Source organism: Pongo pygmaeus, chromosome 17, assembly GCF_028885625.2.
Source record: "Pongo pygmaeus isolate AG05252 chromosome 17, NHGRI_mPonPyg2-v2.0_pri, whole genome shotgun sequence".
Lineage (NCBI taxonomy): Eukaryota > Metazoa > Chordata > Mammalia > Primates > Hominidae > Pongo > Pongo pygmaeus.
This window is the reverse complement of record NC_072390.2, coordinates 61,937,433-61,952,681: the sequence shown is the minus strand read 5'-3', so window position 1 is coordinate 61,952,681 and position 15,249 is coordinate 61,937,433. Positions and strand designations below refer to the sequence as shown.

The 15,249-nt window shown below is 37.7% G+C and overlaps 1 protein-coding gene across 4 annotated transcripts in view; it reads left to right on the top strand.

Annotated features, from left to right (window-relative positions):
* HDHD2 (haloacid dehalogenase like hydrolase domain containing 2) overlaps positions 1 to 15,249 on the top strand; it is a 43,073-nt gene that overhangs the window by 18,437 nt on the left and 9,387 nt on the right. For all 4 annotated transcript variants that reach the window (XM_054460950.2, XM_054460953.2, XM_063653648.1 and 1 more), the window contains one exon: positions 1,690 to 1,774. In XM_054460950.2, coding sequence (XP_054316925.1) covers positions 1,690 to 1,774 — 85 coding nt within the window. The remainder of the gene's footprint in view (positions 1 to 1,689; positions 1,775 to 15,249) is intronic.

The following is a 15,249-nucleotide window of genomic DNA, read 5'->3' as shown; positions in this document are numbered from 1 at the left end:
CCCATTACATAATTTTGACTTTGGAACCATGTGAATATTGTATACAATGAAAAGACAATTAAGTGAAAAACAAGCCTCCAAATAGAAATGAACTTAGGTCTGTATGAGGTCGGTGGCATAACCACTCAGAGAAAAGAATTACTTCAAATGACTTTAAAGTACAGTATTTTGACCTGTTCATTCATAGTGGGATAAATTCTAAGGAGAAAAGAACTACAAAGAGATCTTAAACTGCATTCAGGAGTCTTACTGTTATTAGTAATACTGGTATTTTTTTTTTTTAATTAAAAGTATACATAGGAAAAAGCAAAGTAGTAACTATTAGATTTTAGTGTCAGTGAAAAGAGATGTAAATAATAAAAATCCAGTAAGTTAAATAAAAGCTGTGTATTACTACTTTTGAATAGAAAATATAGTTACCAACTCCTTTTTTCTCTTAAATAATACATATTATGTAATCTTCCACTGGAAAAGCCTAAAGTAATGACAACCCAGTGCTCAGACTTGGTATCTACTGTCAATTCCCACTGTAGTTCTTTGGAGAAATTACTGATTTCAGATCTGGACAGGCATGGTATGAGTTTGGAATAGCTTATTGTGTTAGCAAAGAAACTAATGGAGAATACTCATGGCTACTGGTAAGGAGGAAGTTGGAAAGCCTGGATATCTGCAGCCAATAAGAGAGGCAAATAGGAATTGGCATATGGATAATCCATGGAACCTTTAATCAGACTTTTAATAATGGTAATGGAGAGGCTGGGTATGGTGGCTCACATCTGTAATCCTAGCACTTCGGGAGGCTGAGGCGGGTGGATCACCTGAGGTCGGGAATTCGAGACCAGCCTGACCAACATGGAGAAACCCCGTCTCTACTAAAAATACAAAATTAGCCGGGTGTGGTTGGTACATGCCTGGAATCCCAGCTACTCTGGAGGCTGAGGCAGGAGAATTGCTTGAACCCGGGAGGCGGAGGTTGTGGTGAGCTGAGATCACACCATTATACTCCAGCCTGGGCAACAAGAGCAAAACTCCGTCTCAAAAATAAATAAAGTTGTAATGGAGAATGTACTTGTTTGATTGTCATGTCTGAAGTTCTAAGATGCCAAGGCCTTAAAACATACTTTAATTTTAAAATAATATTTCTGAAACTAAAAGTAGATAAGGCATTATGTAGAAAACTGTAGACTCGGCAGTGCATTTCATATTAATCATGAATGTGTTAACCTCAGTTGTGTCAATTAGAAAGTCTAATTTCCCTTGCCTCTTAGATTCTCAGTCCCTCATCAGTTGCTATCGATCTGATAGTTCATAGGGAACTCATGGCAGTTCTTGTTGATTATAATCATTAAAGCATTTTGAAGTAAGAAATTGTCATTTGTTTGAGGACATCAGGTTACAATTTTCAATTCAGATCTTCTGGTTACTTAGTACCCTTAAGACTGTGCACAAGGAATATGGAAAAATATTAGATTTTCTCTCTTTTTCCCTCCCAACCCCCATCTCCCTCTCCCTCTCCTTCTGTGTACTCTCTCTTATACTTCCAAAGTACACTGGGCAGGATAATCTGTTAAATTTTAGATTATAGATACAGCAAAAGTTTGCACTTGATTGACTAAAACTAGTTTGTTTTAAATGTGACATTGCTTTTAATTGCATTTTCAACAATCATTTTTTTTTTTCCATTCGCAGGAATACAAACAACTGATCCTAATGCTGTGGTCATGGGATTGGCACCAGAACATTTTCATTATCAAATTCTGAATCAAGCATTCCGGTAAACCTAGCTATTTATTTTTCATCTGATCATAATAGTTCCCTTCTTCCTTTCCTTTTGTCATTGTCATGAATGGGTTTATGTGTTTTACTTTCTGGCCACCTAAATTTTACATTAGGACAGACATCTTCAAGATCAGCATCAAATAATATGTATTACTATCTTGACTTTTTTGTGTGTGTAATATGTTTTTTGTTTTTATTTTGTTTTTGAGATGGGGTCTCTGTCGCCGAGGCTGGAGTGCAGTGACATCATCATGGCTTACCACAGCCTCGATCTCCCCAGGCTCAGACTTAGGTGCTCCTCCCATCTCAGCTTTTGTATTTTTAGTAGAGACGGGGTTTCGCCATGTTACCCAGGGAGGTCTCCAACTTCTGGGCTCAAGCAATCTGCCCACCTCAGCCTCTCAAAAGTGCTGGGATTACAGTGTGCTAGCATGCCCGAGCAGCAGTTGTATCTTTTATTATTACTCCTATGATTCTCTATGGACTATGCTAATCTCCAAAGGAAAACAGTATCCAGGCTGATCCACCAAAAACAATAAATGTGATTCTACCTCTAGTGAGAATCCTGGTTATGGAAAAGAGTTGACAAATTTGACTACACTTTAAAATAAATTATTTGATGAATGGTAATGATACAGTGAACTGGAGTAGTGGCAGTGGAGATGAAGAAAAACAGATTCAGATACCATACTTTTGAGTTTAGTCAGTGAAGTAGAAGAGTGAGTCAAGGATACATTGAGATTTCTAACCTGAGCAAATAAGATAGAGAACTCTTGGTTTGGGATTTAAGAGGTGATGAGTTTAGGTTTGGTCTCTGGGATATCCAAGCAGAGAGACATCAGTGGCTGTGGGTAGAAGTAGAACTAGTACATAAGATATTATAAATCTTCAGTTAATGTGTACATTTCACTTAAATGAACTATTTTGCTGCTACTTCTAAAAGGAAGGCTGCATACTTGTTCTTGTACTTCCCAAGATAAATTGGATCAGAATTTACCTGCAGATCTGCTGTAGAATGAGATTGTGACTTTTCCGTTGGATTTTGTAATTTTTCATGTCTTGCCTTTTATTTCTTGTCAAACCATTAAACAGTATAATTTACCTTTGGATGTATGTCAAGTATGTAGTTCAAAATGTTGCATATTGGACTAGCTTAGAAAATTTTTCTTTAATAGCCTGGTAAAGTTTTTGTATTTAACTGCAAGAATGCTATAAAAAAAACAAACAAACAGAATTTTCTTACCAGTGCAAGGATCTGTAAGAACCATTCTAACTTATACATTATGTAGAATTCATTTCTTCATGTATATACTACAGAAATAGAATGTTTATGGGAAACTAAAACTCACTACCCAGGTTCACACATTTGGGCACATTGTTTGCTGTTCATCTGGAAAATGGCTGTCCTCATGTAAAATCTATGTGGCCAGAAATAGCACTTTGAGAACAGCCACCTTTTACCCTGTGTGCACATTAATTTTAGATTCTTGGTTAATGGAAACCACAACTACTTAATGCACTTTTATTTGTGACTCTAGTCACTGTGATAGTCAAGCTCTTGTTTAAAAGGAGCAAACTCACTTTTTATAGTTGCCCAGTATCTATTTACTATAATTATTTCCTGGACATCCACTGTTACGTCAGATCACTTGGAGATGTACTTCAGTGTATATGGTGTTAAAATTACTTTTGCTTCCCCTGCCTTTTCAATTATCCTACTTTGGCTTTTGGTTGAGGAGGGAGAGACTATGCCATCTGCTCCTTAAATAAGTTCTACAACTATACCAATATCGGTTTTCATTTGAAACAGAATCTGCTATTATTTCTTTCTGAATTTACCCCTACTACTTTTCACTCATTTATTTAACCACAGAATTCAAGGAGAAGATATTGATTGATTTTAGCTGGCAATTTGGGAAGGACATATTTAATAGGAAATTGAGAGGTCTCTGTCTTAATGAATACTAGACTCAGGGTAATAAAAATGTATGTTGACATAATACTGACTTTGTAATTGCTCGGATGCTGTCTAATTAGTACACTTTCCTAACCATATTGATTTTTTATAAACACTACATTTTAAAACATTACAGTGCACTTATAGGTCAACTCTAATTTCACAAATGCACTTAACAGCTGGATAGAGAGTTAACAGAAGGATTTTAGGTCTTGCCCTTCTTTGCATATTGATGTTTCCACAGGGACTGCCTTCCAACCAATGACTGCAGCTGTTTGGATTGTGTGTGGCAAATACAGACATCTTAAATGAACCACCGATTAGTTAAATTACTGTTTAGGCTGATAATGACAATAAACATTGGATTTTAAAGCCCATTGCATGCCAGCTTCAGAGGCATATTACATCAAGGCAGATACATCAAACTTCACATTATGCTGCATCTTATTTACTGTGTTTTTAATGGATAGCACCCCACAAAAACGCATAGTACAGCCTTTCTACAAATGTCTTTTAAATGCCTGAATGGAATTGAGAATTGTGGTTTTTTTTTTTCTGTTTTTTTTTTTGAGACCAGGTCTCGCTCTGTCGTCCAGGCTGGAGTGCAGTGGTGTGATCTCGGCTCATCTCGAAAAACAAAAAAACCCAGTTTGAGCATTTAAGTAATAGACCAATTATAATTGAACTCAATGATTACTATTAGGAGGAAGACAAACAAGTCACTTATAATCCAACCTGAACTTAGTATTAACAAGACTAAAAAATATCTAATCACAAAATTAATATATCCTCATCGTGGAAAAGTTTAAATGCTCAAGAAAGAATAAATTAAAAATTACCTGTAACGCTGCCACCTAAAGAGAACCACAGTTAACATTTTAGCACATAGCCAGTTTCTTTGTTTCTATACACATACATGTTTACACAAAATTTATAATGTGTATATACTATGTAGTAACATGCTTTTTAAAAACCTAATGTATTGTGCATGCTTTGTCATATTACTAAATATTATTCTAAAACCTATTTGATTCCTACAATATACTCTATTTTAAGAAGCACAATGAATTGCTTTGCCACAAGTTCCTATTACTGTTGGTATTCCAGGTTTTTTTTTTTTTTTTTGAGACGGAGTCTTGCTCTGTCACCCAGGCTGGAGTGCAGTGGTGCGATCTTGGCTCATTGCAAGCTCCGCCTCCCAGGTTCACGCCATTCTCCTGCCTCAGCCTCCCGGGTAGCTGGGACTACAGGCGCCCACCACCACGCCCGGCTAATTTTTTGTATTTTTAGTAGAGATGGGGTTTCACCGTGTTAGCCAGGATGGTCTCGATCTCCTGACCTCATGATCCGCCCGCCTCGGCCTCCCAAAGTGCTGGGATTACAGGCGTGAGCCACTGCTCGTGGCTGGTATTCCAGGTTTTTGAAATTCATTTTAAAACTCTCCTGAGAACATGTTTGTTGAGCAGTGTTTATGCTTTCTTTATGATTTTTTTTTTCAGAAGTATAATTGCCAGGCAAAGGAATTTTGGGGAAAAAACTACATGGAATTACTTAGCCTAGGAAACGTTTGAGGCCTTTTTTTCCTAAATTAAGCAACTGCTCTCCATCTCCTAGAGTAGCTTATTAAAATGTCATTATACCTGAAGAGAAATGGCATCACAACTTTCACGTTTAAATTTATAGATGAAGCCTTTTTAAGAATAATGTATTTGAAGTTTTGTTAATGACATTCTTCCCATAATTGCTGTAGAGTTTGAGAGTCCTCCAAAAGTCTTAGAGATGTGCAGAATTTTTTTTTAAATTTTTCAGGATGAGCTTCTTACCACTGTAAGAAGTCTTTGTTGACTGTTGGATTGCTTGCTTTCCCCCATCTCCTTCTTAAGGAAAAATTACAAGTTTAATTACTCCGGTATGTTCAATCCTTAGTAAAGGGAAGAAAAGAAAGAATGAACAAGACAAACAGACAGTAATGGCCTCAGTACTGCATTTGTCCACTAACTCCTGAATATTTTCTAAGTACTTAGAGCCCTGAGCATGAGGAATCCCAGAACAGTGTAGCAGCAGGGCTCAAATTAGAAATATATCTATGGGCTTTTCCCATTTTTGAAAGGGTTGACTGCTATGCAGTGTTCTTAATTAAAGTCCAGACTCTAAAATGCTACTTTGGAGGTGAGAAATTGTTTAAGACTTCAGAACTTGAGATGTTTAAAGCATTTCATTAGTGTATGTAGGAGAAGTTTATATGCAGATCTGAAAATCATAGAATACAGAATTGAGTTGAATATCAGAATCACTGCTCTTATTTTGTAATTTGAGGATATATTTAGCAGGCAGCTCCTGCTACTCTAAATATGATTTGTTTACGTGAACAAACCATAAAATTATATTCTGTTGCTGATTTTTCTAAACTGAGGTAAACATGCACTGTAAGTTATACAGATTTTAAGTATACAACTCAATACAATTTTACACATAGATATACCTATGTAACCCCCATTTGGTGATCAAGATATAGAACATTTTCAGCATCCTCGGTGGCTCCCTTTCCCAGTCAGTACCACTCCTTCCCCAGAATAACCACTGCTCTGACTTCTATAATTATTGCCATTTCTTAATCTTCATATGAATGAAATCATAGAATTATAGCATTTTTTGGTCTGCTTTTGAGATTTATCCAAGTTTTTACGTGTACCAGTACTTTGGTTTGTATTTTGCTTCTTTATTGTTGTTGTTTTGTATAGTAGTAGTGTATTATATGAATATTCCGCAATTTATTTATTCATTCTGCTGTTAATGGACATGGGTTGCTTCCAGTTTGGGCTGTTATGAATAAAACTGCTGTGAACATTCTTGTATATGTCTTTTGGGGGACATGTGCATTCAGTTCTCTTGGGTACATACGTAGAAGTGAAATTGCTAGATAGTAGGATAGGTAATTGTTTAGTTTTAGTAAATATCGCCAAACAGTTTTCCAAAGTGATCGTACCAAGTCATACATTCTTGCTAGCTACAAATGAGAGTTCCAATGCTCTATATTCTCTATTTAATAGTAGCTGTTCTGTTTGGTGTATATGGTGGTATCTTTACTGAGTTCCTATTTGTTTTTTTTTGCTTTTTTGTTGTTATTGTTTTTCAAAGATAGGGTCTTGCTCTGTCACCCAGGCTAGAGTGCAGTGGCACTATCATAGCTCACTGTAGCCTCAAACTCCTGGACTCGAGGTCCTCCTGCCTTAGCCTCCCAAGTAGCTGGGACTACAGATGTGTGCCACCACACGTGGCTAATTTTTAATTTGTTTTTGTAGTGGGATTTTGCTGTGTTGCTGGCTATTCTCAAACTCCTGACCTCAAGTGATCATCGTGCCCCAGTCTCTCAAAGTGCTGGGATTACAGGTGTGAGCCATTGCATCCAGCCTCAGTTTCAATTTGTATTTCTCTGATGAGTAATGCTGTTGAAACCTTTTCATATACTTATTAGCCATTTGGATATCTTTTGTTGTGATGCACCCATTCAAATCTTTTACGTTTTCTGATTGGGATGTCTTTTTCTTACTGATTTGTCAAAGTTCTTTTTTTTTTTTTTTTTTTTGAGACAGAGTTTCACTCTTGTTGCCCAGGTTGGAGTGCAATGGCGTAATCTCGGCTCACTGCAACGTCTGCCTCCCGGGTTCAAGCAATTCTCCTGTCTCAGCCTCCCGAGTAGCTGGGATTACAGGCATGCACCACCATGCCCAGCTAATTTTGTATTTTTAGTAGAAACAGGGTTTCTCCGTGTTGGTCAGGCTGGTCTCGAACTCCCGACCTCAGGTGAGCCACCCGCCTCGGCCTCCCAAAGTGCTGGGATTACAGGCGTGAGCCACTGTGCCCGGCCTTAGAGTTCTTAATGTGTTATGTCTTACAAGATTTTGGTTGAATGTATGTATCACAGATATCCCTATCTTTGATTTGCCTTTTCACTCTCTTAATAGTATGAGAACATCAGGTTCTTAATTTTGATGTAGTTCAATTTATCAGTGTTTTCTTCTGTTTTGTTTAAGAAATCTTTGCCTACCCCAAGGTCATGAAGATATTTTCCTGTGTTTTCTTCTGTAAGCTTTATTGTTTTACTTTTAGCAATTAGGTGTAGAATCTATTTCGAATTAATTTTTGTGAATTGTGTGAAATAGAAGTTCATTTTTATCTGTGGATACTCAGTTGTTCCAGCAACACATATTGCAAAGACCCATTCTTCCCCCATTGAATTGCAATTGTGCTTTTGACGTAAATCAAGTGACTAGATTCTTTATCTATACTTTTGCCATTCATACTGTCTTGATTATTGTAGCTTCATAATAAACCTCAATATCTGGTAGTGTACATCCTCCAACTTTATTATTTAAGATTGTCTTGGCTATTCTACCTCCTTTGGATTTCCACACAGATTTTGAAATCAACTTGTTAACTTTCACAAACAAAGCCTGCTGGGAGTTTGATCCTTCATTAAATCTAAGGATTTGGACAGTATGTACATCTGTACAATAATATATCTTCCAGTCTATGAAAATAAAATGTATCTCTATTTATTTAGGTTTTTTTTGTTTTTTTTTTTTTTTTTTACGTTTGCTCTCATCAGTGTTTTATAGTTTTTAGAATGTGGGTCTTAGACATTTTGTTAAATTAATCCTTGTGTTTCATGTTGTTTGATGCTATTGTAAATTGTATTTTTGTTTTTGTTTTTGTTTTTCTGAGACAGAGTTTCACCCTTGTTGCCCAGGCTGGAGTGCAATGGCATGCTCTCAGCTCACTGCAACCTCTGCCTCCCAGGTTCAAGCGATTCTTCTGCCTCAGCCTCCCAGTAGCTGGGAGTACAAGCATGCGCCACCATGCCTGGCTAATTCTTGTATTTTTAGTAGAGATGGGGTTTTGCCATGTTGGCCAGGCTGGTCTGAAACTCTTGACCTCAGGTAATCCACCCACCTCGGCCTCCCAAAGTGCTGGGATTACAGGTGTGAGCCACCATGCCCGGCCTTGTATTTTGCTAAATTTCATATTTATTTGCTTATTGCTAATACATAGAAAGCTAATTGGGTTTTTGTATGTTAATCTTCTGTGCAGCAGTCTTCTTCCATTTACTTGCTAATTCTAATAAATTTTTGTATTAATAGAATCTTTTGGATTGCATTTTCTATATAGACAATTGTAGACAATAATGACGATTTTAATTGTCTCCTTCCAGAGTTAAAATTCTTTTTATTTTTCTTGCTATGTTACACTGTCTGGGACTCCTAGTGCACTCCTAATAGACATGGTGATAGTAGAGAGCCTTATCTTACTTCTAAATTCAGGGGTAGAACTTTCAGTATTTTACCACTTTGAGTATTTCTTACTAGGTCAGTAAGTTATGTTTGTTTGTTTTTAATCCCAAAGACTTCAAAACTTTTTTTTTTTTTAATTCTGATTATAACTAGAAATAGCAGTGTTGAAATTGTCTTAGATCTTCTATTTTAATTTTTCATTTCATCTTTCACTTCAGATGTATAGTATTCTTAGATTTTTATTTTAGGTGGAACATTGAGTCTTTACAAACTCACTACATTTTTTTCAGTCATTAATGAGAGAATTACTGTGTCAATGTGACATTGGAGGTATTTTGGGGGTTTCAATTAATTAAATGTTAGTGGGATTTTCCTTTGGTATTTTTCATGATTCACTAGTTTTAATTTGAACTTTTGATAGTTTATGTCTGTTGAGTTGATTGGTATTACTTTTAAGTGTGTTGAATGTTAACACTTTGGCATTACTTTAGTTTAGCGGTTCTCAATCAGGGACAGTTTTGCCCCCTAAGGAATATTTTGGTAAGGTTTGGAGACATTTTTGGTTGTCATAACTGAGGGAGAGGGGTGGTACTGGCATATGATGGGTAGAGGCCAGGGATGTTGCTAAACATCCTATAATACATAGGTCAGCCCCCACAGCAGGCATTTTCTGGCCTAAAATAGTGTTGAAAAGCCCTGAACTAGTTTACTGCTTCATTTGAAACTGAAGCTCACAAATGTGAAATGACTTGCCATTATTTATTTTTAGTATAGTTACTATACTTCCTACATTTATGAATAAAAATAGTTGTCATATGTCAGGACATTGAGGCGTGCAGAGGTTCATCCATGATTTAATTTATTGAATAAACATTTAGCAAAAGGTACCAGGCCTTCTTTTTTTTAAGTAGGAAATTCAGTGATGAGTACAACTGATGGGCATTATGGAGACTATTCTAGTGAGGAAGACAGACCAAACACAGTAGGATAAGGATTACCAATCATGCCAAGTGATACGAAGGAAAAAAGGGGTTGAAATAGTTACCAAATGTGAGGAGGGAGTCCACTTTATTTAAAGAGAGATTAAAAATGACTTCTTTGATTTGCTGACATTTAAGCTGGAACCTGACAAATGAGTGGAAGAAATCTATGTGAAAAGTATGGGGAACCATTTCAGGAGGAGGGGGCACCATCTGGGGGCTGAAGCAGGAAAGAGCTTGACATTTTTTGGGGAAATGAGAACAGAGTATTGTGGCAGGAGCTCAGTCAATAATGGGAAAGGTAACTTGAGAGTGGAGATGCGGGGTTGGGGATAGGGCAAGGCTTTCGAGACTGTGATAAGGACTTTGGATTTTATGCTGGTTGCCGTGAGAAGCTATTAAAGAATTTTGAGCAGGGGAGGGACATGATCACATCTATTTGCACTTTTCAAAACTCCCGCTATTGCTTATACAATGGATTGGAGTAATAGGTCAAGAGAAAAATGCAGGAAGACCAGTTGTAAGGCTGTTACAGTTCAGGTGAAAGAGTAAGACAGTTTTGAGATATTTTAATTTTTGTTCAAAATTGGAAATTACTGGGTTTCCTAGTGAATAGGGATGTGGAGGTGGTGGGAGAAATTGAGAAATCAAGGATGACTGATAGGGTTCTGGCTTGAGTAACTGGAGAAATTACTGAGATGGGAAAGATTGGGAAAGGAACACTTTTGGGGAGTGGGGTGAGAGGGACTTACCAGTTTGATGTTGGACATATGGTAGGTGTTTGACCAGTACTTAATCTGCAGTATAATTTCATTTCCACATGCTTCATCTTCAGGGGAAATGGTTATTTAGAAAGACAGCATACAGTGTTCAGGCATACCTCCTTTTATTGCACTTTGCATTATCGCGCTTCACAGACACTGCATTTTTTTTTTTTAACAAACTGATTTTGCGGTAACCCTACATTGAGCAAGTCATCGGCACCATATTTCCAACAGCATGTGCTCACTTTGTGTCTCTGTGTCACATTTTGCTAATTCTTGACAATATTTCAAACTTTTCATTATTATTATGTGTTGTGGTGATCAGTGATCTTTGGTGTTACTGTTGTTGTTTTGGGCAGCCACAAACCATGCCCATGTAAGATGGCAAATTTAATGTTGTGTGTGTTCTGACCGCTTCACCAGCCAGCTGTTCTATCTCTCTCCTCTCCTCTGGCCTCCCTATTCCCTGAGACACAATGATACTGAGATTAGGCCAATTGATAACCCTACAGTGGCCCCTGAGTGTTTAAGTGAAAGGAAGAATCATACATCTCTTACTTAAAATCAAAAGCTAGAAATGAGTAAGGTTAGTAAGGCATGTCGAAAGCTGAGATAGTCTGAAAGCTAGGCCTCTTGTGCCAAATAGCCAAGTTTTGAATGCAAAGGAAAGTTCTTGAAGGAAATTAAAAGTGCTACTCCAGTGAGCACACAAATGATAAGAAAGCAAAACAGCCTTATCACTAATACGGAGAAAGTTGTGTGGTCTGGATAGAAGCTCAAACCAGCCACAAAATTCCCTTAAGACAAAGCCCTAACTCTCTTCAGTTCTGTGAAGACTAAGAGAGGTGAGGAAGCTACAGAAGAAAAGTTTGAAGCTAGCAGAGGATGGTTCATGAAGTTTAAGGAAAGAAGCTGTCTCCATAAACTTGCATTAAAGTGCAAGATGAAGCAGCAAGTGCTGATGTAGAAGCTACAGCATGTTATCCAGAGATCTAGCTAAGATCATTGATGAAGGCGTCTGCACTAAACAACGGATTTTCAATGTAGATGAAACAGTCTTAAGTTGGAAAAAGATGCCACCTAGGACTTTCATAGCTAGAGAGCAGAAGTCAGTGCCTGGCTTCAAAGCTTCAAAGGACAGGCAGTCTCTCTTGTTAGGGGCTAATGCAGCTGGTGACTTTAAGTTAAAACCTGTGCTCTATAAATGGAATAACAAAGCCTGAATGGTGGCACATCTGTTTGCAGCATGGTTTATTAAATGTTCCAAGACCACTATTGAGACTTACTGATCAGAAAAATAGATTCCCATCAGAATATTACTGCTCATGGACAAAGCAACTGGTCACCCAAGAGCTCCGTTGGAGATGTACCGGGAAATCAATGTTGTTCTCATGCCTGTTAACACAACACCCATTCTGCCACCCACGGATCAGGGAGTTGTTTTGACTTTCAAGTCTTACTATTTAAAAAATATATTTTGTAAGCCATAGCTGCCATAGACAATGATTTCCTCTGATGGATCTAGGCAAAGAAAATTGAAAACTTTCTGGAAAGGATTCAGCATTCTAGATGCCATTGAGAACATTTGTGATTCATGAAAGGTCAAAATGTCAACATCAACAGGAGTTTGGAAGAAGTTGATTTTAACCCTCATGGATGACTTTGAGGGGTTCCAGACTTCAGTGAAGGAAGTAACTGCAGATGTGGTGGAAATAGCAAAACAACTAGAATTAGAAGTAATGCCTGAAGATGTGACTGAGTTGCTGCGATCTTATGATAAAACTTGAATGGATGAGAAGTTGCTTCTTTTGGATGAACAAAGAAAGTGGTTTCTTGAGTTGGAATCCACTCCTGGTGAAGATGCTTCGAACATTGTTGAAATAACAACAGAAGATTTATAATATTACATAAACTTAACTGATAAAGCAGCAGAAGGGCTTGAGAGGATTGATTCACAATTTTGAAAGAGTTTCTGTTGTGAATACTGTGAAACAGCATCACATACTACAGAGAATTCTTTCATGAAAGGAAGATTAAATTGATGCAGCAAGCTTCATTGTTGTCTTGTTTTGAGGCATTGCCACAGTGACTCAACCTTCAGTGACTACCATCCTGATCCATCAGCAGCCATCAACATCGAGGCAAGACCTTCTGCCCGCAAAAAGATTATGACTCCCTGAAGGCTCAGATGATTGTTAGCATTTTCAGCAATAAAGTATTTTTAAATTAACATACGTACATTTTTTTAGACACAATGCTGTTGCACACTTAATAGACTATGGAAAACCAAAATTTATGTGACTCGCTTTATTGCGATACTTGCTGTATTGCAGTGGTCTGCAGCTGAATCCAAAATATCTCATAGACATCCCTGTATTTGGAAGAATCCCAGATTGGTTTTCAGGTTCCAGGTTCCAGCACTGGTTCTAGCTCTCCTTGATTGGTGCCAGCATCTCAGATGATCTCATCTGTAAAACAGGGCATGTTGGACTTAATGTTCCTTTGGGTCTCTTTCAGTAATATTCTGTGGCTCTAAATTTATTTTAAATTCCAGGGCACAAGTACAGGATGTGCAGAGTTGTTACATAGGTAAACATGTGCCATGAAGATTTGCTGCACCTATCAACCCATCACCTAGGTATTAAGCCCAGTAGGCATTAGCTATTTTTCCTGATGGTCTCCCTCCCCTGCAGTCCCAACAGGCTGGAGTCTGTGTTGTTCCCCTCCCTGTGTCCATGTCTTCTCATTGCTCAGCTCCCACTTATAAGTGAGAACATGTAGTGTTTGGTTTGCTGAGGATAATGGCTTCTGGCTCCATCCATGTCCCTGCAAAGGGCATGACCTAATTCCTTTTTATTCCCGCATAGTATTCCATGGTGTATGTGTACCACATTTTCTTTCTCCAGTCTATCACTGATGGGCATTTGGGTTGATTTTATGTCTTTTCTTTTGTGACTAGTGCTGCAGTGAACATATGCATGCATGTATCTTTATAATAGAATGATCTATATTCCTTTGGGTATATACCCAGTAATGGGATTACTGGGTCAAATGGTATTTCTGGTTCTAGGGCTTTGAGGAATTGTGTGGCTCTAAATTTAAATCACTCCTTCAGCTTTCTCTTGCTGCTCTGCTGAGATTTTTATATGATAGCCCTGCTCCCTGGGCTAGGATTTTTTATACTTTATTTATTCACCTACATGGAATTTATAGCCAGAAATTTTTGAATTAGGCCTTCTTTGTGCCTTTAAAATATAATTATAATTATATATGTAATTATTATAATTATAAGAAATAATTATGTGACTTGCTTTATTGCAGAAGCAAAAACCCAGAACCCAAAAACCAATCTAGTATTCTTCCAAATACAGGCATGGCTATGAGATATTTTGGATTTGGTTGCAGACCACTGCAATAAAATGAGTATCACAGTAAAGCAAGTTGCATAATTATTTCTTATAATAATTACATATATATTATTTTTAGAGATGGAGTCTCTCTGGCTGGTCTGGAATCCTGGCCTCAAGTGAGCCTCCCACCTTGGTCTCCCAAAGTGCTGGGATTACAGGCATGAGCCACCGTGCCTGGCCTCCAATAGGCTTATAGTTAGACAGAAAATTTTCAGATTTTCTGCTGACATATTATCTCTGTATTAAAAACAACTATCTTTTTACGTTTTGTGCTGCTATAATACCTGAGACTAGGTAATTTATAAAGAGCAGAGTTATTTCTTATAGTTGTGGAGGCTAGGAAGTTCAAAGTTGAAGGGCCTGCACTGGGTGAAGGCCTTTTTGCTGCATCATCCTGTGGTAGAAGGCAGAAGGTCAAGACAGCACGCACACAAGAGAGGGAAGGGGGCCAAACTCATCCTTTTGATCAGGAACCCACTCCTGCAATAACCAACCTACTTCTTCAATAACGGTGGAGCTCTCATGACCTAGTCACCGCGTAAAAGCCCCCGTCTCAACACTGTTGCATTGGGAATTAATTTCCCAACAGATAAATTTTGGGGGGACAAGCCATAGTCACAGCCAACCTTTTGTTGCCCTGTCTAGTAAGTATAAAAATACTCCAAGTATTGGGATGGCTCTGATATTTTTAAAAATGTTTAACTATAAAAGATCTTTTAATGTGTGTCCTAGAAAACAGTTACTTTTCAGTCCATCCTCAATATGCCTTGGCTCTTCAAAGATTCGGTAAAGCTTATGCTATGCAGAGAAGAACAGTAGAAGGAAGAACTGCTTCCCTGAGAGATGTATAATACTTCTCCAGCCTAGTGTAGAACCAGTTCCCATTTAGAGAAGTGTAGAGGAACCCGCAGTTTCAGCTCTTCCAGGGAAGGCACTAAAGTACTGCCTGGGAATTAAGTACACTCATCAATCAAGCTGATAAGTCTTATCCCCAGTTAATATATGATAAAATATTAACAAAGCTAAATCAAATGAGTTTTCAGTTTAGCTATGTAAGTGGAAAGCAAT